Source organism: Cervus elaphus, chromosome 13 (assembly GCF_910594005.1).
Source record: "Cervus elaphus chromosome 13, mCerEla1.1, whole genome shotgun sequence".
NCBI classification, from domain to species: domain Eukaryota; kingdom Metazoa; phylum Chordata; class Mammalia; order Artiodactyla; family Cervidae; genus Cervus; species Cervus elaphus.
In genome coordinates, this window is record NC_057827.1 from 8,564,811 (window position 1) to 8,589,407 (window position 24,597).

The 24,597-nt window shown below is 37.4% G+C and overlaps 1 protein-coding gene across 3 annotated transcripts in view; it reads left to right on the forward strand.

Moving 5' to 3' along the window:
• Positions 1-24,597, forward strand: part of GABRG3 (gamma-aminobutyric acid type A receptor subunit gamma3) — an 824,838-nt gene that overhangs the window by 7,728 nt on the left and 792,513 nt on the right. For 2 of the 3 annotated variants that reach the window (XM_043922583.1, XM_043922580.1), the window contains exon 2: positions 1,806-1,954. In XM_043922583.1, coding sequence (XP_043778518.1) covers positions 1,806-1,954 — 149 coding nt within the window. Of the gene's footprint in view, positions 1-1,110; positions 1,218-1,805; positions 1,955-24,597 lie in introns of those variants that run through there. The other variant, XM_043922582.1, reaches the window with a different exon arrangement.

Sequence of the window (24,597 nt, forward strand, 5' to 3'; positions counted from 1 at the left end):
TTGCTGTGCTGCTGAGATGGCCTCACTCACTAAAGAAACTACCTTGTCATTTTGAGACTTTTCCATTCAAGTACACCCGGGAGAGGTGGCTGTCAGGCTCAGCCCTGCTTGGAGCAGATTCTGATGCTCAGCATTCATTTGGATTCATCTATTAAAGGGCCAAATGCTACAGACACACTAGAAAGATTTTAATTTTTGTAATACCAGACCACCTTACCTGCCTCCTGAGAAACCAGTACGTAGGTCAAGAAGCAACAGTTAGAAAAGGACATGTGACAATGGACTGGTTCAAAATTGAGAAAGGAATGTGTCAAGGCTGTATATTGTCAACCTACTTATTTAACTTATATGCAGAGTACATCATGAGAAATGCCAAGCTGGATGAAGCATAAGCTGGAATCAAGATTGCCAGGAGAAATATCAGTCACCTCAGATATGCAGATGACACCACCCTTGTGGCAGAAAGAGAAGAGGAGCTAAAGAGCTTCTTGACGAAGGTGAAAGAGGTGAGTGAAAAAGCTGGCTTAAAACTCAACATTCAAAAAAATGAAGATCATGGCATCACTGCATGGCAAATAGATGAGCAGACAATGGAAACAGTGAGAGATTTTATTTTCCTGGGCTCTGAAGTCACTGCAGGTGGTAACTGTAGCCGTGAAATTGAAAGACACTTGCTCCTTGGAAGAAAAGCTGTGACAAACCTAGACAGCATATAAAAAAGCAGAGACATTACTTTGCCAACAAAGGTCCATATCGTCAAGGCTATGGTTTTCCCAGTAGTCATGTATAGATGTGAGAGTTGGACCATAAAGAAGGCTGAGTGCCAAAGAATTGATGCTTTTGAACTGTGGTGTTGGAGAAGACTTTTGAGATTCCCTTGGACTGCAAGGAGATCCAACCAGTTCATCCTAAAGGAGATCAATCCTTAATATGATGCTGAAGTTGAGGCCACCTGATGTGAAGAGCTGGCTCACTAGAAAAGACTCTGATGCTTGAAGATTGAAGGCAGGAGGAGAAGGGGACGACAGAGGATAAGATCGTTGGAGGGCATCACTGACTCAATGGACATGAGTTTGAGGAAGCTCCAGGAGATGGTGAAGGACAGGAAGCCTGGCCTGCTACAGTCCATTGGGTCACAAAGAGTCGGACACGACTGAGTGGCTGAACAGTAACAACAAGCCTACTCTGTGCGAGGTGAATCAGTTTGTGTGGTAGAGGTATGTGAAATCACCAGAGTGTACTTACTAACCAGTATCTCTTCCTTGGCACCCCACATGGGTGCCGGCCAAGCATATGGCCTCCTTATGTCCCTGTGTCTGCCTAGATCAAAGGTGCTCCATGAGAAGCACAGAGTCAGACTCAACTATTTTCAATGAGTGCATTCTGCAAAAGCTGTTCACCTTAAGCTAAAATGAGGTCTTGGCAACGAGAAGTTGAAGCTGTGAGTTGTTTTTGCCTTGACCTTCAGAAGATCTCAAGGTTGATACAAGGAAGCCTGACTCTCTGCTCATTGGCCTTCATGAATTACATTACTTATTATGATGTCTATGATTTAACATGGACTTGTAATTTTTTTATGACATTTAATGAAAGCATTATGTTACGTTAATAGCACTGACATTTTTATTGGATTCTTTTTGTGTGTCTTGTTTTACTTGTAAGATTTTAGGGGTAGTTTTTTGAATGGGCTGAGTGTACTGGGAATTTTCTACCTATTTCAGTGGTGCTTGGGCAGGCCAAAGCTTAAGACATTTCCTGGCATCATTGCTACAACTTACATGTCACACTTTGTGCTGTCATTACAGGACCAGGAAGGTGGAAGAAGATGAATATGAAGATTCATCATCAAACCAGAAGTGGGTCTTGGCTCCGAAATCTCAAGACACAGATGTGACTCTTATTCTCAACAAGTTGCTAAGAGAATATGATAAGAAGCTGAGGCCAGATATTGGAAGTGAGTGTCGATGCTTGCTATTTTAGTAGGAAACACAGTGTGATATGCTTTTTAAGTTTTTATATTAATAATTATGAATTTGTAGGAAGTCGCAAAGGTAGTGCAGAGCACACAGTTCACGGGCATCAGACTCAGAGCTGACTTTGGCAGAGTGTGTGTCCACGGCTCCACTGTCTTGTCACATGTGGTCTGTGTAATGACACTATAACTGAGATACAGAACGGTCTCATCACCATGAAGTTTCCCTTCCTGCTATTGCTTCAGAGTCATATCTGTTTCACTCCTCCAAAACTTCTAATATGTCAACCACTAATTTAGTCTTTTCTATAGTTTTGTCATTTTGAGAATGGTGCATACAGGCAGTCGTTTAGCACATGACCTTTTGAGATTGGCTTTTCTTTCCTCAGCAAAGTGATTTTGGGATCCATTCAAGTTGTTGCATGTATCAGTAGTTTCTTTTACTTATTGCTAAGTAATCTTTCATGCTATGGATGGACCATGGTTTGTTTAATGTTTATTGAGGAATATTTTGGTTATTCCCAGTTTTTTTCTATAGAAATAAAATGACTGTGTGCATTAGTAAGCACAGTTTTTTTTCCCCCTGATCTATGTATTACTTTTTCACTTCCAATGTATATTTTGAAATATAAACTCTGTGAATTTTAATATAGTTGAACATAATGATCATTCCTTTAAAATATTATCTGCACTGATAACATGAAAATATTTTCTTATGCTTCAGAAGCTTTGTTGTTTATTTTTTTTAATTTATTTATTTTATTTGGAGGCTTATTTCTTCACAATATTGTAGTGGTTTTGCCATACATTCACATGAATCAGCCATGGGTGTACATGTGTTCCCCATCCTGACCCACCCACCTCCCTCCCCATCCCATCCCTCTGGGTCATCCCAGTGCACCAGCCCTGAGCACCCTGTCTCATGCATCGAACCTGGACTGGTGATCTGTTTCACATATGATAATATACATGTTTCAATGCTATTCTCTCAAATCATTCCACCCTCACCTTCTACCACAGAGTTCAAAAGACTGTTCTGTACATGTGTCTCTCTTTTGCTGTCTCGCATATAGGGTTATCATTGCCATCTTTCTAAATTCCATATATATGCCTTAGTATACTATTTTGCTGTTTTTCTTTCTGGCTTCTTTCACTCTGTATAATAGGCTCCAGTTTCATCCACCTCATTAGAACTGATTCAAATGCATTCTTTTTAATGGCAGAATAATATTCCATTGTGTATATGTACCACAGCTTCCTTATCCATTCGTCTGCTGATGGACACTAGGTTGCTTCCATGTCCTGGCTATTATAAACAGTGCTGCAATGAACATTGGGGTAAACATGTCTCTTTTAATTCTGGTTTCCTCGGTGTGTATGCAGCAGTGGGATTGCTGCGTTGTATGGCAGTTCTATTTCCAGTTTTTTAAGGAATCTCCACCCTGTTCTCCATAGTGGCTGTACTAGTTTGCATTCCCACCAATAGTGTAAGAGGGTTTCCTTTTCTCCACACCCTCTCCAGCATTTATTGCTTGTAGACTTTTGGATAGCAGCCATTCTGACCAGCATGAGATGGTACCTCACTGTGGTTTTGATTTGCATTTCTCTGATAATGAGTGATTTTGAGCATCTTTTCATGTGTGTGTTAGCCATCTGTATGTCTTCTTTGGAGAAATGTCTGTTTAGATCTTTGGCCTATTTTTTGATTGGGTTGTTTATTTTTCTGGAATTGAGCTGCAGGAGTTGCTTGTATATTTTGAGATTATATCTTTGTCAGTTGCTTCATTTGCTATTATTTTCTCCCATTCTGAAGGCTGTCTTTTCACCTTGCTTATAGTTTGCTCTGTTGTGCAAAAGCTTTTAAGTTTAATTAGGTCCCATTTGTTTATTTTTGCTTTTATTTCCATTACTCTGGGAGGTGGGTCATAGAGGATCCTGCTGTGATTTATGTCAGAGAGTGTTTTGCCTATGTTTTCCTCTAGGAGTTTTATAGTTTCTGGTCTTATGTTTAGATCTTTAATCCATTTTGAGTTTATTTTTGTGTATGGTTTTAGAAAGTGTTCTAGTTTCATTCTTTTACAAGTGGTTGACCAGTTTTCCCAGCACCACTTGTTAAAGAGATTGTCTTTTCTCCATTGCATATTCTTGCTTCCTTTGTCAATGATAAGGTGTCCATAGGTGCATGAATTTATCTCTGGGCTTTCTATTTTGTTCCACTGATCTATGTTTCTGTCTTTGTGCCAGTACCATACTGTTTTGATGACTGTAGCTTTGTAGTATAGTCTGAAGTCAGGCAGGTTGATTCCTCCAGTTCCATTGTTTTTTCTCAAGTTTGCTTTGGCTATTTGAGGTTTTTTGCATTTCCATAGAAATTGTGAAATTATTTGTTCTAGTTCTGTGAAAAATACCCTTGGTAACTTGATAGGGATTGCATTAAATCTATAGATTACTTTGGATAGTATACTCATTTTCACTGTATTGATTCTTCCAATCCATGAATATGGTATATTTCTCCATCTATTTGTGTCCTCTTTGATTTCTTTCATCAGTGTTTTATAGTTTTCTATGTGTAGGTCTTTTGTTTCTTTAGGTAGATATATTCCTAAGTATTTTATACTTTTTGTTGCAATGGTGAATGGAGTTGTTAATTTCTCTTTCTGTTTTCTCATTGTTAGTGTATAGGAATGCAAGGGATTACTGTGTGTTAATTTTATTTTATTTATTTATTTTTTTCATTTATTTTTGTTAGTTGGAGGCTAATTACTTTACAATATTGTAGTGGTTTTTGTCATACATTGACATGAATTAGCCATGGATTTACATGTATTCCCCATCCCGATCCCCCCTCCCTGTGTGTTAATTTTATATCCTGTAACTTTACTATATTCATTGATTAGCTCTAGTAATATTCTGGTGGAGTCTTTAGGGTTTTCTATGTAGAGGATCGTGTCATCTGCAAACACTGAGAGTTTTACTTCTTCTTTTCCAATCTGGATTCCTTTTATTTCTTTTTCTTCTCTGATTGCTGTGGCCAAAACTTCTAAAACTATGTTGAATAGTAGTTGTGAGAATGGGCACCCTTGTCTTGTTCCTGACTTTAAGGGAAATGCTTTCAGTTTTTCACCATTGAGGATAATGTTTGCTGTGGGTTTGTCATATATAGCTTTTTTTACGTTGAGGTATGTTCCTTCTATTCCTGGTATGTGTGTGGATGTAAGGTTTTATTCTCTGGTATAAATGCCCAGGAATATTATTGCCAGGTCCTGTGATATTGTTTTTTTTTTTTTTAAGAAGCTGTCAAACTCTTTTCCAAAGTTTATATACCATTTTCTATCCCACCATCAAGGTGTGAGAGATCTAGTTTCTCTGTATCTTCACCAGCAGTTGGTACTGTCACAGTTTTTTGTTTTAGCTACTCAACTATGTCTATGTCCAATAGGTTGATATCACCTTGTTGTCTTAATTTACATTTTCCTGATTAATGTTAGTGGTATTGAATTCTCTTTATGTGCTTATTTGCTAGTAGTATATCTTCTTCATCCAAATGTTTCCTCATATTAGTTGCTGCATTAAAAATTGGAGTATTTTGCTTTATTTATTTTTTCTCCTGCCTTGTTAAGAGTTCTTCCTATAGTCTAGATATGATTCCTTTGCCAGATGAAGTTTTCAGATTTTTTCCCCCTCTTTGTATGCTTTTTTTTTCATCCTTTTAGTAGGGTCTTTCAAAGAGGAAAAGTTTTTAATATTGAGGAAGTCCAATTAATTGATTTTCTTTTTACTTTTTATGAAATATACTTTTTGTGTGTGTGGCAAGTATTTTTTTGATTTACTTTTAATTGTAGGATAATTGCTTTACAATATTGTGTTTGTTTCTGCCATACATCAGCATGAATCAGCCATAGGTGTACATATATGCCCTCCCTCTTGAACCTCCCTCCCACCTCCCACCCCATCCTGCACTCTAGGCTGTCAGAAATAGTGCTGCAATGAACATGGGGATATATATGTCTTCTTCAATTATGGTTTCCTCAGGGTACATGCCAAGTAGTGGGCTTTTTGGGTCATATGGTAGTTTTAATCCTAGTTTTTAAAGGAATTTCCATACTGTTCTCCATAGTAGCTACATCAATTTACATTCCTGCCAACAGTGGGAATGTATACTTTTAGAGTAATGTCTAAGAGCTCTTCATAAATCCCTAGCTCCTAAAGATTTTTTCCTATTTTCTTATAAAAGTTTTAATATGTGTTTTACATTTAATTCATTTTCAGCTTTGAATTAATTATTATAGAAAATCTGTGTGTGTGTGTGTGAGGTTTATAGCTAAGTTTGTTTCTTTTCCTTTTGCTTATGAATATCTAGTTACTTTATTATCACTTGTTGAAAAAAACTATCCTTCGTCTTTGAATTATGTTTGTACATTTGTCAGAAGTCAGTTGGCTCAACTTCTGTGGGCTGTTTCTGGTCTCTAGTTTCTTCCATTTATCTGTGTGTCTATCATTGTGTCAACCTGCAGTCTTGATTATTGCAGCTATGTGTGATAAGTCTTGGAATTGGGTGGAATTAATTGAGTCACTTTATTTTTAAAAATTATTTATTTAATTATTAATATTAAATTAAATTATTAAAAATATTTAATATTAAATATTATTAATATTAAAAATTATTATTTAGTACATATTTTCTATATTTTAGAGCTATCTTATCTATAAGTGCAAAAAAATATCTCATGCTATGCCTTTATATCAGTTTGGAAAGAATTGACATCTTTATTATGTTGAGTATTTTAATCCATAAACATGGTATATCTTTCCATTTATTTAGATCTTCTTTATTTTTTTACATTCCAGTGTTTTGCAGTGTTCTGAAAATATTTTGTTAGATTTTCACCTAAGTATTTCACAGTGTTGGAGTGCTTGTAAATGGTACTGTATTTTAATATTTATTTTTCCCTGTGTTCATTGATAGTATACAGAAATATGGTTACCTTATATAAGTTAATGTTGTGTCCTCTGACTTGCCAAACTCACTAATTTTAGGAAATTTTTTTGGTAGGTTCCTTGAGAATTTCTGTGTACATCTTCATGTCATCTGCAAATGAGACCTATTTCTTGCTTTCCAATCTGTATGCCTCTTATTACTGTTCTTCTTGCCTTATGCCACTGGCTAGCACTTCCAGTGCTACAGGAATAGTGGTAGTGTGAGTGGACATCTTGCTTTGTTCCAGATCTTAGAGGAAAAGTATTCAGTCTTCACTATTAAGTGTGATGTTAGCTAGATATATTTTATGTAACATTCTTCACTAAGTTGAGAAAGTTCCATCTATTTCTAATGTTCTGAAATAATTTTTTAAATCAGGAATGGGTGTTGAACTTTGCCAAATATATTTTCTGCATTAATTGATACACAATGTGCTTTTTTTTTTTAAGGCAGTTAATACAGCAAGTCCCCTACCTATGAACAAGTTCCATTCTGAGAGTGTGTTCATAAGCCCAAGTTGTTCATAAGTACATCTGTGTTAGCCTAGGTTCCCAGCTAACACAATTGGCTATATAGTACTGAACTGCAATAGTTTATAATACTTTCATACAAATAGTACACAAAAAACAAACACACACACACAAATAAAACAATTTTAATCTTACAGTACAGTACCTTGAAAAGCACAGTAGTTCAGTACAACAGGTGGCATACAGGGCGTGACATCGAGTGAACAGGCAAGAAAGCATTACTGACTGGCAGCGAGTGAGAAGGGAGGAGATCGTGGAACTGAAAGAGCATTAGCAACAGAAGATGGAAGGCAGGCTGCAATTGCACATATGCCTAATGTTGATGGAATACACACTTGCATTTTTGAAAGTTCGCAATCTGAAGGTTTATAGGTAGGGCTCTTGCTTGCTCTATGGTGAATTACATGGTTTCAGATGTTGAACCAGCTTTGCATCCCTAGGATAAACCCCACCTAGTTATCATGTTTAATAATAAATCTTTTTAAAAAACTCTTTATATGTTGCTGTATTCTATTTGCTAGTCCTTTATAATCCCTTTAACATCAGTGGGACCTACAGTAATATTCCTTGCTTCATTTCTGATACTGGTAATGTGTGTTGTCATTTTTTCCATTGTCATCTTGCTGGAGGTTGGTTCCACTCATCTTTTTGAAGAACCAACTTTTGTTTCATTATTTTTCTATTTTCAGTTTTATTACATTTTGCTTTTTATCTTTATTATTTACTTTCTTCTTGTTGCTTGGATTTATTTTGCTCTTCTTCTTTGAGGTAGCATTTAGAGTCTCAACTTGAGACTTCTAATGTGAGCATTTAGTGCCCTAAGTTGACTGCTCTACTATTTTAGCTGTATCTCACAGATTTTGATGTTTGTTTTCATTTTCATTCAGTTCAATGTGTTTTTTACTACCCTTGAGATTTTTTCCCCCTTTAATTCATGTATTATTTACAAGTGTATTTTTTATTTCCAAATGTCTAGAAGTTTTTTTTTTTTTTGTTATCTAGTACTAATTTCTAGCTTAATTCCATTGTGGTTACAGAACATACTCTTTATAAGTCCAAAAATTTTTACAGTTTGTTACTATTTAATTTATGACCTGGGGTATGTTTTTTTTGTGACTGTTCCATGGGCACTTGTAAAGAATTGGTATTCTTCTGTTACTGGAAGACTTGAATCTTATTTAATGGTTTTGATGAGTTTTATGTCTTTGCCAATTTTCTGTCTAGGTTTTCTATCAATTTTTTTTTTATTTAACAATTGATAGATTAAAAAAGACCAAGACAAGAATAGTGTTCTTGGCCAGGAGAGAAATGCATACCTGTTGATGGTGATGGTCAGAGATTGCTGAGGTTGTTGCAAACACATTTTTCGTAGAGTGCATCTAGACCATGGCCTGTTTCCGTCTTCTCCATGGAGCTCAGTTCTATTTAGAGCCCTGCAGCTTGCCAACCCTCACACTACCCTGGCTGCCCGTCCCTGCGTTTTTCCAGATCTGAGACTTACTCTCCAGTTTATCTGTATCAGGACATGGAATTACACCAGTCCCACCCAGTAAGCATAGAATTCCAAAGTCCTTATGTTGCAATGTGCAGGGGTCTTGGAGATGCATGTCCTGTGCAGTCCTGGAGCTGTCTTACTACCTCCCTGTGTCTCAGTTGCCTCTTCCATACAATGAAGCAGGGGAACAAAATACTCTTAAACTTCCTTCTTGTTTTAAGGTATTTATTTAGTGAGCAGTACATCAGATTACTATTGCATGGGTTCATAAATTCAATTGTCACCACAATTTTCCCGTCATAATTACATAAAAGGTGTACCCAGTATGGAAAGTGTGCAGCAATTATGCATTTGTATGGAAAGAGAAGACTGAGAAAATGTTACTAATTTCCTCATTAATTTTCAAACTGTGCTTGACCCTAGCACAAAGACTCACCCTTTGCCCTTCTGGGTGAGTTTAGTCCAATTGGTCCTTTGCTTATCTTGTGCTAGAACACAGCAAAGGGCCTTCCATACATGGTATTATTCAGTACCACATTCATCATCTGAAAGGGAAAATTGGACATGGGTAGAAAGTGGGTGAGTTTGGCATCCAACCCAGATCTCTCTGACTGTAGTTAGATCACTGCTGTATTTATAGAAAATGCAAGGCAAGCCCATTCAAAATTGGATTCCCCATTACACGCTCATATGACAACACTTGGAATATACTAAGACTTTGTCATGTTCAGCAAGCAAGCAGAATTCACAATTAAAAGATTCATTTTTCCTTTATTACATAAGGAATCATGAATTTTCCAAATGAAACAGCATAATGAAAAGAACGGATTTTTCTTTTTTTAGAAGGCAGCTCTTCTAAAGCCTCATGTCATTTGGTCCTTGGAAGTCATCTTCGTATATGGGAAGAGCTCTGTGCTTTTTGCATGAAAGAGATTTAAAAAACAACTAAATATAAAACTCTATAGTAGATGCTCTCCTTTGGTTTCCTGACTTGAAAGTTCACCATGCATGCTGTCATGGCCCTAGGGCAGCAGAGTGACCTGAGGATCTCTGGGCTCCTTAGGACTCCTCCTCCTGCCTCACGTAAATGCTCAATAACGTCTGAGTGGCAGAATCCAGCCACTCACTGATACTCGGTAACTGCCCAGGGACACAGTTCCCCTGTAACTCTAAAAGACACTGAATTAGACACCATTTCAATTCATGGTGTAGAAGGGCTTTAAGGGGTACTTTACTGCAAATATATGAATTTCTTTTCTCTTCACACTATTTTTTTTCACATGTAGAATATTTTATTTGTTGTAGCCATTGTGTCTCCTTATCAAGGTGCAGTTTAATCCATGCAGTGTTGTGCATGGATTTATCAGTTGTTTGTTGTAATTACCAGTTTATTTGCTTCTCTTCCTTATCACTCCTGCCTGCTTCAGCCAGTCAGCCTGCATTTTCTGGGCATCCACTCTGCACGTAGCCCTGGCCTGTGGACAGGTGGGGAACTGCCCTGACACTGCCTTCACTCAAGTTCTTCTGAGTGGGAGGGGGAGAAGAAGGGGTTCTCAGGTAGCATCTAGGATTTGGTAATGTTGTTCCCACTTTGGAGTAAAGCAGGCCTGTTAAGGCTCTCCCTGGCTTAAGCTCCTTGAAAACGCCACTTGTTTGTAGGATAAAGTCTAAGTGCCTTCAGATGATGGAGAGAGGTAAGCCTCTCTCTGGCCCTTGCCTCCACTTTGATGTGTCACACCCCCCATGGACACCTAGCCTCCTGTCTTCTTCATCTGCATTCTCGCTGCAGCCTGTGATCCCCTCACCCCCTCTCCTGTTTCCTGTGTGGGGCCCATTCCCGCCTCCCTTCCAGCCTTCGTGTTTTCATCCATGGCCTACGCCCCTCACCTCACTGCCAGGCTGGATCAAGTGTTTCTCCTTTGATTTCTTCTAGCATCAATTTTTCATCTTTTCCATGGGATTATTAAATTTTGAAGGACTGTCTTGAGGATGGCATAATGTGGTATAACCGTGAAACAGTTTCTATAACACCTTTGTGTGCTTTTCACTAGTCTGTAGCTGAGAACTGTCCCCTCGGACACGGTTCCTAATTCCTAACTTTAGATGCGTTGGTTTATGTTGCCATCTCCCAACATACGTAGTCCAACTGCACCAACAAAGATATAGCATAGGAAAAAAATGGCTCAGCAGTAAATAGAATCACAGAGACTCATTTACTATAATTAGTTTTCATAATACAAATAAAATAGTTTTCATAATACATAATACAAATTGTGATCGTTGTGTTTTAAAAATACTGTTTTCCCAACTATTGTCTTTCCTCACTTCTCCAAATTATGGATGTATCTGTTTTAGTTCCACATCTTTAACTATCCATCACTCTAAGTAATACTTCAGCTGTGTCCTTTGCTAGTTCAGGGATACGCAGGGTGTCATTTATCTCGGCAACAAATCTTGTCATGCGGGCTCAATAAGGCTGGAGGAGGATAAACCTTTTAATAAGATAATTGTGAAAAAGAAGATTTAATGACCTGAGTAAAATTTTCCCCCTTCAGGGTTTCAAGAAATTTGAGGCACTCTCCTGAAAATAAATTTATTATAGTGTCTTGCCGCTCACACTGGTCATTGAACCCAGGGAGGATAAGGCGTGACCGAGGAAGCTGAAAGAAGGCTCAAGGAGCTGTGGGGGCTGCAGACACGTTCATTCTCTCTGGGCAGCAGCAGCCAGGAGTCTCCAAAGACCACTTAAATACTAAGGCGGACAAAAGTGGCCCATGGCCAAGTGGGCGCATGGCACAGTGCTACCAAGGTCAGCAGTGTCGTTTACAAAACATAAGGCATGAGGCCGTGAGAGAGTGGGGCAGGAGAGCCTGGCTGAGGCATTGTTGTCAGTTAATTTCTCCAAGTATTTGTATAGAATACAAATTCCCTTCCTGTCCATGATCTGTCAGTCTACGCAAAATGCAGTCAGTGTTGGGGAAAATGAAATTGCCTTTGAAAGGTGAATGAACATGATGAAGACATGCACAGTGCATTGAGATGACCCACAGGCTTATTTAATTCAAGCAGAACATTTGAGAATTCTCCTCTTGGCTGTGTCCATAGCCAGAGGGATTTACTTTTGTCCCTCTTCTTCAGGTGTTTGCATCTCTGGATTTCTTTTCCAGGCTTCCTAAAGCTTATTTTCTGAGTTTAATGAGAACTTCTAAATGTGGATCGAGGAGCATCTAGTGTGAGAGGAAGCTGATGGCATGGGTGAGGACGTGCCTCGGTGGGGGAAGACAGGCCCCCAGCTCCTCCTGGTCGAGGGTGCCCATGGGCCCACTCCGAGTCAGAGCCAGAGAGGAGATGCCACTGGCCTTTCTTTCCTTCAGGCTTCTGGAGTGGCTGTGGCAGCCTGGCCCCGACTCGGGCACTGCCGTGACCCAGGCAGACCCCGTGGAGCCCTGCAGGAGGAGCTGCTGCCCTTGCTGGGGTCATGTTCTCAGTAATGTAGGAAGAAGGAAAATTACTAAATGATGGAAAAATGATCCCCCATGGGACAGGAGTTGGTTCTGTTGCAGAATATCTGTATTAAAAAACAAAAATAAATCATAAGTGGACTTATAGTTTTTAAAGCAAGCCTTATCATGGTGCTCTTTAATCATCTTTCAGTGAAAAATTATGAGCATAACTGTGTTACTGTAGAACTATGAATTGAATACTGGAAGACCATTGATCACACACATGTGTGATATCTCGGAGAGAGGCCTGGCTCAGCCCACGGAATGCCGGAGGAAGTTCCCATCCCTTTCTCCCCTGGTTCCTGGGTTGTGTAAATGCGACAGCTCTTGCCAAGCCCTGCCAAGGCTTTAAGATTGGTCGCTGAATTTCAGAGAATTTTGAAATGTGTGAAGGACCATACAAAAATTAAATATTTAGGTGTTATGATTTATGTAGGTTCCATAGAATTATCCCTCATTCTGATGGGTTTTATATTTTAAGAAAAAATGAGACATGAGGTTTTAATTCAGAGGAATGAAGTACGAAGGTTGACGGCAGGTGCTTGTATGTCAGAGGCAGAGGGAGTTGGAGGTGGGGTGGGGAGTATTTTGAGGTCCCTAAAGCACAGCACACTGGTAGGACACCGTCTAACTGCCTCACCAGGGCACTGATTTTTGGACAACTGCTCTGACTAATTCAAGTCAAACTGTCTTTTTCCTTTCTCATGGCACAGCAGATGACTGTGTCAACTGAACGTTTAGGTTAGCCTGGGTATTCCTCACCTAAAAAAGCACAGCATACTCTACAGACGGGTGAGTTGTCATTTCCGAGCAATTACTGCATATCCAGAAAATAATTCGAGTGTATTCACTCCACTCTCAGAACAGATGTAGGAGGAGAGGAAACAGGCACTCTTAATTGCTGTGCTTGAAGCAAGAGCTATTACTGTAGCCTTAGCTAACTCTCTCTCACAGAGTTAATTCAAATGCATAAGGGAGGTGGAGAGCAAGGTTTCTGGAGAAATTATACCTGTCATCTCCTGGAGAGACTGCTTAGGCATCAGGAGGGTGCTGAGTGAAGGACCATTACCTCAGCCCAACACACACTGGCGGGTGACCCTTCTGTGTTTGTTCCCGCCTTTCACACACACACCTCACCCCCATGGCACGCTCACCTAAGGCTTCCTTCTGTGTAAGACAAGACCGTATGCATGCAGTTTGGTAAAGATGCTTTTTACTAAGCTATTTTTTTTCTTATAGAGAACATATAATGAGGTTTCAATGTATAAGTATTTCATTTTTTCTCATGTACAATTTGGTAAATAACTCAGGTCACATGTCTCTAGGAATAATCTAATGATTGTGCTTGATTTGAATATGCAGTTCAGTTTATAGACTTAACAAATGATTCATTTCTTACGTTTATTCATTACTACTGCCGGAGTTGAGCAGTTTAGCTTCTTGTGGATGAGAGGGTATTTGAGTGAGAAAAATTCTGAATTCAGTGGGTTCTTCTACCAGTTACCAGCAGATTCCTTGACCTCACTGATAGAGGTTTCCATCTCTAAATGGAGCAATTAAAATGACATCCGAGTCCTGTTGTAAGAGTTATAGCCTGTAAGTCCTGGCCTGTAGAGGGAACAGAAAGTAGCTGGCGCCTCGTGTCCCAAACCCACACACTGTCACGACTGCAGGTCCAGCTTGGTTTGTGAGCTCCCCTGTCATGACAGTCTGTCTTAGGCTGAGACTTCTGCTGAGTGTCAGCGTTGCCTCGTTCTGTAACTAATATCCCGATCCAGAAGGTCTCACAGACACTTATAAAGTATCACTGAGCGGTGCTGATGAGGTCATTAACCTGCTAATTCACATTTGAGGGACAAATGAGGATGCAGTAGTCACAGTTTTCAGGTTGATCCCCTTCACCTGTTTCAGTCTCTGCTTGCCCTGCCCCTTTCACTCTGGTAACCACTACTCTGGTCTCTGAATCCGTGTATGTGTGTTTGTGTTGTTTTGTCTGATAATTTATTTTTTTCTTTTTTATTATGGTTTATTACTTGATATTGAATATAGTTCCCTATTGTATACAGCAGGACCTTATTTATTTTATATACAGTACTCTTTATCTGCTAATCTCAAACTCCTAATTTACTCCTCTTCCACCCCCTTTTGCCTTTGGTGACAATAAGTTCGTTTTCTGTGTCTGTGAGTCTATTTCTCTTTTGTAAATAAGTTCATTTGTATCATACTTTGGATTCCACATATATGTGGTATCTTGTGAAATTTTCTTTCTGTTAGACTTATTTCACTTAGTATGGTAATCTCCGAGTCCATCTGTGTTGTTGCAAATGGCATTATTGCATGATGTTTTATGGTTGAGTCATATTCTTTTGTATGTATGGACCACATATCTGCCCATTCATCTGGCAGTGCACATTAGGTGTTTCAGTGCCTTGGCTATTTGTGAATACTGCTGCTATGATCACTAGGTTGCAGGTATCTTTTCAAATTAGAGTTTTCGTCAGATATATGCCCAGAGTTAGAATTGCTGGATTTTATGGCAACTCTATTTTTTAGTTTTTTAAGGTTTCTCCATATTGTTTTTCATAGTGGCTGCACCAACTTACATTCTCACCAACGGTGTCAGAGGCTTCCCTTTTCTCTACACTCTCCAGGATTTATTATTTGTAGACTTTTTGTTGATACATTCTGATAGATATAAGGGGATACCTCATTGTAGTTTTGATTTGCATTTCTCTGATAATTAGCCATGTTGAGCATCTTTTCATGGGCCTGATGGTCATCTGTGTATCTTCTTTGGAGAAATATCTATTTAGATGTTCTGCCCATTTTTTCATTGTTTTTTCTTTATGTTATTGATTGTGTGAACTGTTTGTATATTTTAGAAATTAATCCTTTGTTGGTCACTGTGTTTGCAAATATATTTTCCCATTCTGGTTGCCGTATCATTTTTTTATAGTTTCCTTTGCTGTGTAAAGGATTAAAAGTTTTATCAGGATCCATTTGTTTCTTTTTGCTTTTATTTCATTGCCTTGAGAAGCTGACCTAAGAAATCATTGCTATGACTTATATCAGAGAATGTTCTGTGTATGTTCTCTTCTAGAAGTTTAATGATGTCATATCTTATATTTATATAAATTTTAAGCCATTTTGACTTTATTTTTGCATATGTATGAAGTGTCCTAACTTCACTGATTTATATGTGGCTTTCAAGCTTTCCCAACACCACTTACTGAAGAGACTGTCTTTTCTCCATTGTATATTCTTGCCTTCTCTGTCGAAGATTGACTGTAGGTGTGAATTTATTTCTGGTGTTTGTTCTAAAAATTGCAGTTATGAGTGAAATCATACAGCATTTGTCTTTCTGTCTGACTTGTTTCACTATGCAGAATACCCTCAAGGCCTATCCATGGTGTCACACAGGGAAAGATTTCATCTGTTATTTTGGCTAGGCCGTGCACTTGTGGGGTTTTAGTTCTCTGACCAGGGATTGAACTTGGGTCCACAGCAGTGAGAGCACATTGTCCTAACCACTGGACTGCCAGAGAATTCCCAGACTTCACCTTTTTAAGGCTGAGTAGTATTCCATTGTGTATATGTATATATGTATGTATCCATCTGTATACACATGCTTTATCTGCTTTATCCACCTATCTATTGATGAGCACTGAACTTGTTTCCATATCTTGGCTACTGTAAATAATGCTGCAGTGAACATAGTGCATACATTTTTGAAAGAGTGCTTTTTGTATTCTTTGGATATATACTAAAGAATGGGGTATCTTGATCATATGGTAGTTCTATTCTTAATTTTTTGAGGAATTTCCATACTGTTTTCCATAGTGGCTACACCAGTTTACATCCCCACCAATACTTTTCTCCATATCCTTGCAAACATTTGTTATTTCTTGCCTAATGATAATGGTCAGTCTAACCAGCTAACCAACATGAGGTGATATTTTCTTGTGGTTTTGATTTGTATTTCCCTATTAATCCATGATGTTGAAAATCATGTTGGCCATCTGTATGTCTTCTTTGGAAAAATGTTTATTCAGTTCTTCTGCTCATATTTTAATGAAGTTGTTTTTGAATTGTATGAGTTCTTTATATATTTTAGATATTAACACCTTATTAGATAGATGATTTGGAAATATCTTCCAATTCACTTGTCTTTTTGTTTTGTTGATTATTCCCTGTGCTTTTTTAGTTTGATGTAGTTCCATTTGTTTATTTTTGCTTTTGTGTCCCTTGCCTGAGGAGGCATATCTTGAAAGATATTACTGAGAATGATGTCAAAGGGCATACCGCCTATGCTTTCTTCTAGTTTTATTATTTCAGGTCTTCCTTTCAAGTCTTTAATTCCTTTTGAGTTGATGTCTGTGTATGGTGTGAGATAGTGGTCTCAGTCCATTTTTTTTGCATGTAGCTTTCTAGTTTTCCCAACACTATTTATTGAAGAGATTATCTTTCTCCAGTGTATGTTCTTTGCTACTTTGTTGTAAATTAGTTGTCCATATATGCCTGGGTTATTTCTGGGCTCTCAGTTCTGTTCTATAGATCTGTTTATCTGTTTTCCTGCCAATACCATTCTGCTAAGATTATGATAACTTTGTAATATAGTTGGAAAACAGGGAGGTGATAGCTCCAACTATATTCTTTTTTCTCAGAATTGCTTTGGTTATTCAGAGTTTCTTGTATTTGCATGCAAATTTAGAATTATTTATTCTAACTTTGTGAAAAATGGCATTGATATTTTGCTAGGACTTGCATTAGGTCTGTAGATTACTTTAGATACATGTACATTTTAGTTATGCTGATTCTTCGAATCCATGGGCATGAAATATCTCTCCATTTATTTGTGATGTTTCAATTTCATTAAACAGTGTCTTAGTTTTCAGTGTGTAGGTCTTTCACTTTCTTTGTTAAATTTATTTGTATTTTATTCTGTCATGATTATAAATGGTATTGTTTTCTTAATTTCTCCTTCTCATTGTTAGCATATAGAAATAAGACAGATTTTTATATGTTGATCTTGTGCCCTGCAACTTTACTGTATTTATTATCTCAGTTTTTTGGTGGAGTCTTTGAGATTTCCTATGTATAAAATCATGTCATCTACAAATAGTGTTTTACTATTCCTTTAGAATGTTTTTTATTTTTTTTTTAATTTATTTATTTTTATTTATTTATTTTACTTTACAATATTGTTTTGGTTTTGCCATACATTGACATGAATCCGCCATGGGTGCACATGTCTTCCCCATCCTGAACCCCCCTCCCACCTCCCTCCCCATCCCATCCCTCTGGGTCATCCCAGTGCACCAGCCCCGCCTTTTTTTCTTTTCCTTGCCTAATTTTTCTGACTGACTTATTACTACATTATGTTGAGTAAAAGTGGCAAGAGTGGACATCCTTGTCCTTTTTCTGATTTTAGAGGGATAGCTCTCAGTTTTTCACCATTGAGTGTGGTGTTAGCTGTGGTTTGTCATTGTATGGCTTTTACTATGTTGAAGCTCATTCATTTTATACCCATTTTATTGAGGATTTTTACCATAAATGGATGTTGAATTTTGCCAGACACTTTTCCTGCATCTATTGAGATGATCATCACATTTTTAGCCTTGATTTTTTTTTCTTGTGGTGTATCACACTGATATATGGATGTTGAACCATCTTTGCATTCCTGAAGTAAATTTCACCTCATCATAGTGTATGATCATTTTACTGGATTGTTGTATTCTGTCTGTTAATATTCTATTGAGGATTTTTGCATCTATGTTCATCAGAGATACTGGCTTGTAATTTCCTTTTTTAGTTGTTGTCTGTGTCTGGTTTTGGTATCAGGGCAACATTGGCTTTGTAAAATGAGTTAGCATGTATTCCCTGTTCTTCAGTTTTGGGGAAGAATTTGAGAACAATAGGTATTAAATCTTCCTTGAATGTTTTTTAGAATTCACCTGTGGATCTTATGGTCCTGGAATTTTGTTTTTGGAGGAGGTTTTTGATGACTGTTTCAGTCTCTTTGCTAGTGATCGGACTATTCAGATTTTCTATTTCTTCATGATTCAGTCTTAGAAGGTTGTGTGATTCTAAGAGTTTGTCCATTTCTCCTAGCTTGTTTAATTTATTGGCATGTAGCTGTTCATAATATTATTTTATATTTCTCTGTATTTCTGTGATATCTATTATTTCTCTTCTTTCATTTCTGGTTTTATTTATTAGAGCCTTGCCTCCTTTTTTGTTAGTGAGTCTAGCTAAAGGTTTGTCAGTTTTGTTTACCATTTCAAAGAATCAGCTCTTAGTTTCATGAAGTAAAAGTAAAGTGAAGTCGCTAAGTCGTTTCCGACTCTTAGCGACCCCGTGGACTGTAGCCTACCAGGCTCCTCTGTCCATGGGATTTTCCAAGCAAGAGTACTAGAGTGGGTTGCCAAAGATATTGTCTATTTCCTTTTTAGATTGTGTTTCATTTATTTCTGCTCTGATCTTTATTATTTTCTTCCTTCTGCTCACTCTAGGCTTCATTCATTCTTATTTTTTTCTAGCCCCTTTAGGTGAAAAGGTAGATTGTTTATTTGAGGTTTTTCTTATTACTTGAGATAGGTCTGTACTGCTATAAACCTGACTCTTAATACTTTTTTGTTGCATCCTGTAAACATGTTGTGTTTTTCATTTTCATTTGTCTTCAAGTATTTTAAATTTCCCCTTTGATTTCTTCATTGATCCAGTAGTTGTTCAGTAGTATGTTGTTCATTCTCCACATATTTGTGACTTCCAGCTTTCTTCTTATGATTCATTTCTAGTTTTATATCATTGTGATTAGAAAGATGTTTGGAATGATTTTATTCTTCTTAAATTTATTGAGACTTGTTTGATGTCTTAACATATCCAATTATGAGGAAGTTCCATGTGAACTTGAGAAGAATGTGTATTCTTTTGCTTTTGGATGGAATGTTTTGTACAAATCTATCAAATTCATCTGGCCTAATGTTTCATGTCAGGCCACTGCCTCCTTGTTGATTTTCTGTCTGGATGATCTATCCATTGGTGGGGTGTTAAAGTTATGTTGCTGTCAACTTTCCCCTTTGTGTCTGTTAGTAACTGCTTTATATATTTTGGTGCTCTTATGTTAGTTGCATTTATATTAACAGCTATTAAGTTTTCTTTATGAATTGTTCTCTTTATAATTATATACTGTACATCTTTGTCTCTTGTTACTTTTTTGGCTTGATATCTATTTTGTCTGATTTGAGTATGGCTACCCTGCTTGCTTTTGGCTGCAGTTTACTTGGAGTATCATTTTACATGCCTTTACTTTGAGCCTGCTATATAAGGGATCTCCTAAGACACAGGCTTGTTGGGGTGGGAGATGGGGGATGGAAGGAGCTGGGGTAACTTGCCTCTGCCATGCCTGGTGGTGTCAGGTTTATGGGTGCCCCCATTGCACTGGTGTGTCCTGGTGTGTTTGCAGAGGTACCTTTGTTGAATTGTGAGTGTCTTATTGGTTGTAGATTGAAGAAGAGAGACAAAAAAAGGACATCTCATTATGTATACCATGATGCTGGTGTAACTCCTGATTTCCTCTATCTTTAGTTTCCTAAAACAGAAGTTGACATCATTGCTTTGATATCCTCTTTCCAATTTTAGTGATATCTTCTTTCCAACACTAAAACACTATAGTGTTTACTATAAATTTCCTCCTAATTATTACTATAGCAGCATCTCAGGAATTTCAATATTTTTATTTCATTTTCATTCAGTTAAAAAAAAAAAAAAACTATTAATTCCCATTTTGATTTTTCCTTTGGAAAATGGTGAAGGAAAGGGAAGCCTGGCATGCTGCAGTCCATGGAGTCGCAAAGAGTTGGACATGACTGAGTAACTGAACAACAATAGCAGTGTTTTTCCTTTGATCCATATGTGGTGTTCATTTAGATGTGTAGTATTCATTTTTCAAACACTTTAGATTATTCCAGATACCTTTAAGATATTGATTTATAATTTATTATCACTGTGGTCACTGAACATACTTTGTATAACTTGAATTCATTTAAATTTGAGATTTGTTTTATAGCTCAGCGTATGATCTATATTGATGTACACTTGGAAAGAATGTATATTCTGCTGTTGTCAGATGGAGTGTTCTTTAATTCAGTTAAGTGAATGAAGTTGGTTGATACTTTTGTAAAATCCTGCTTGCTGATTTTTCAAAACTATTTTTTATCAAATACTGAGAGTAGATGATCAAAGTCTCTGGCAGTAACTATGGATCTGTTGATTTTGTTTTTTAGTTCTGGAAGTGTCTGAATCATTCATTTTGAAATACTGTTATTAGGGGTAAGAGCATTTAGGATGTTTGTGTCTTCTTGATAAATTTACCAGTTTATGTTTTTTTTTTAATTAAAAATTTTTAAATTTCTTTATTTTAATTGGGGTCTAATTACTATACAAGTTAGAAGATGAATATCTTTATACTTGGCAATATTGTTTGCTGTGAAATCTACTTTGATATTAAAGTAGACATTCAGCTTTCTTTTGAGTAGTGTTAGCATGGCATATGTCTTTCTGTCGTTTTACTTTTAACCTGTATTTGTCATTGGGTTAAAAGTGTGCTTCTTGTAGGCACCATGTAGATGGGTCTTGCTTTTTTAATCCAATCTAACAATATTTCATTTTTATTAAACTTCTAATTTTACACTGGAGTATAGCTGGTTAGGGCTGATTAACAATGCTGTGGTAGTTTCAGAGCAACTCAGCCAACATTTAAATATATCCCTTCTCCCCAAACTCCCCTCACATCCAGTGTCACGTAACAGTGAGCACCGTTGCCTGTGCTCTACGGTAGGCACTTGTTGATAATCTGTTTTAAATATAGTAATGTATACATGTCAATCACAAGCTCCCTATGTATCTCTTCCCCCCTGGTAACCATAAGGTCATTCTCTAAGTCTGTTTCTGCTTTGTAAATAAGTTCATTTGTATTATTTCTTTTTGAAAGTGAAAGTCACTCAGTTGTGTCCAACCCTTTGTGACCCCATGGACTTTGTGACCCCATGGAATTCTCCAGACCAGAATACTGGAGTGGGTAGCCTATCCCTTCTCCAGGGGATCTTCCCGACCCAGGAATTGAACTGGGGTCTCCTGCATTGCCGGTGGATTCTTTACCAACTGAGTTATGAGGGAAGCCCTATTTCTTTTTAGATTCCCTGTATAAGGAATATCATATGATATTTTTCTTTCTCCGACTTCACTCAGTATGACAGTCTCTAGATCCATCCATGTTGCTGCAAATGGCATTATTTCATTCTTTTTATGGCTGATTAATACCCCATCATATATATGTACCATATCTTCTTTATCCATTCCTCTGTCAATGGACATTTACCTTGCTTCCATGTTTTGGCTCTTGTAAACAGTTGTGACAGTGAACACTGGGGTGCGTGTATTCTTTCAGACCATGTTTTTCTCTGTATACTTGCCCAGGAGTGGGATTGCAGGGTCAAATGGTAGCTCTCTTTTTAATTTTTAAAAGAACTTCCATACTGTTATCCACATGGCTGTACCAATTTACATTCCCACCAACAGTGTATGAGGGTTTCTTTCTATCCACAGCCTCTCTAGCATTTATTGTTTTTGGATTTTTTAATGATATTTATTTTTTCTGGTTATATCTCACTATAGTTTTGGTTTGCATTTCTCTAATAATTAGTTCTGTTAAACATGTTTTCTTGTGCCTTTGGGCCATCTATATGTCTTCTTTGAAGAAATGTCTGGGTCTTCTGCCCATTTTTTAAAAAATTGGATTGTTTGTTTTAGTGATATTTAACTTCATGAACTGTTTGTAAATTTTGGAGACCAATTCCTTGTTGGTCACATCATTTGCAAATATTTTCTCCCGGTGTGTGAGTTGTCTTTTCATTTTCTTTATGTTTTCCTTTGCTGAACAGAAACTTTTGCATTTCAATAGGTACCATTTGTGTATTTTTGTTTTTATTTTCATTATTCTAGTAGATAAATTGAAAAAGATATAGCTATGATTTATGTCAGAGTGTTCTGCCTATGTTTTCCTGTAGGAGTTTTATACTGTCCAGTCTCACTTGTAGTTCTTTAATTCATTTTGAGCTTATTTTTGTATGGTGTTAAAGAATGATCTAATTTTATTTTCTTACATGTAGCTGTCCAGTTTTCCCAGCACCATTTGTTGAAGAGAGTGTCTTTCCACCATTGTGTAGTCATACCCCCTTTGTTATAAATTGACCATCTGGTTGTTGTTTAGTCAGTAAGTCATGTCTGACTCATTTGCAACCCCAGGGACTGTAGCCTTCCAGGCTCCTCTGTCCATGAGATTTCCTAAGGAGGAACACTGGAATGTGTTGCCCTTTCCTCCTCTGGGGGATCTTCCCAACATAGGGATTGAACTCATAACTCCTACACTGACAGGAGGGTTCTTTAGCACTGAGCCACCAGGGAAGCCCCTAATTGACCATAGGTGCGTGGATTTACTTCTGTGCTTTCTAACCTGTTCTACTGATCTGTATTTCTGTGTTTGTGCCAGGACCATATTATTTTGATGATTGTAGCTTTGCAGTATAGTCTGGATTCATAGAACCTGATTCCTCTTACTCCATGTTTTTTTCTCAAGATTACTGTGGCTATTTGAGGTCTTTGGTGTCTCCATAAAAATTTTAAGTGTTTTTGCTCTAGTTCTGTGAAAAATGCCATTGGTAATTTGATAAGGATTGAAATGAATTATAGTTTATTATTTAGCCTACATGGGTTTGTGTTTTCATATAGTTTTTTTTTCTTGTAGTTTATTCCTAATCTTATAGCATTGTGATTAGAAAATGGGCTTGATATGATTTCCGCTTTCTTAAATTTACCAAGGCTCATTCTGAGGCCCAGCATGTTGACAATTCTGAAGAATGTTCTGTGTGCAATTTAGAAGAGTGTGTATGTTGCTGCTTTTGGATGCAATGTTCTATAATGTCAAGTCCATCTAGTCTAATGGGTCATTTAAAGTCTGTTTCCTTATGGATTTTTTCTCTCTGGATGATCTGTCCATTGATGAAATGGGGCATTAAAGTCCCTCACTGTTATTGTGTAGTAACACAAGCTGATTCCTCCTTGCTTTCTCCCTTTATGGATTTTAATATTTGTTTATATATTTAGGTGCTTCTGTGTTAGTTGCATATGTAATTACAGTTGTTATATCTTCTTAGATTGATCCCTTGATCTTTATTTAGTGTTCTTCTTTGTCTCTCATAACAGTCTGTTTTAAAGTCTACTTTTTTCCTGATATGAGTATTTCTACTTCAGCTTTCCTTTTATTTCCATTTGTGTGGAATACCTTCTTCCATCCCTTCACTTTAAGTCTGTTTGTTTCCATAAATCTGAGATGGGTTTCCTGTAGACAGCATGTATATGCACCTTCTTTTTGTATCCACTCAGTCAGTTTTGTCTTTTGGTTGGCCTATTTAATCCACTTACATTTAAGGTATTTATCAATATATCCCAATATGTCTATTCCCTTTGCTATTTAAAAAATTGATTTGGGTTTGTTTTTGTAGGTCTTTTATTCCCCTTACTCTTTTGTTCTCCTCTCTTGTGTTGTCATGATCATCTTAGTGTGTGTTTGGTTTCCCTTTTCTTTCATGTGTGTATGTATTGTAGCTTTGAGGTTTGCTATTTCCATGAGGTTTTGATGCAGCAGTCTATATATGTTAAAGGTATTTTTTAAGTTACTAGTCTCTTTCCAACCTAGAGGATTTCTTTAGCATTTGTTGCAAAGCTGGTCTGGTGTTGCTGAATTCTCTTAGTCTTTGCTTGCCTGTAAGGTTTTCTCTGTCAAATCTGAATAGAGCCTTGCTGGGTAGAATATTTTTGGCTATATGTCCTTATGACTGAACGACTGAACTGAACTGAATCTTTCATCCTTTAAATATATTGTGCCACTCCTTTGCGAATGTGGCTCAGCTGGTAATCCGCCTGCAATGCAGGAGACCTGGGTTTGATCCTGGGGTTGGGAAGATCCCTTGAAGAAGGGAAAGGCTACCTGCTCCAATATTCTGGTCTGGAGAATTCCATGGATCTCTGCAAGGAGATCCGACCAGTCCATCCTAAAGGAA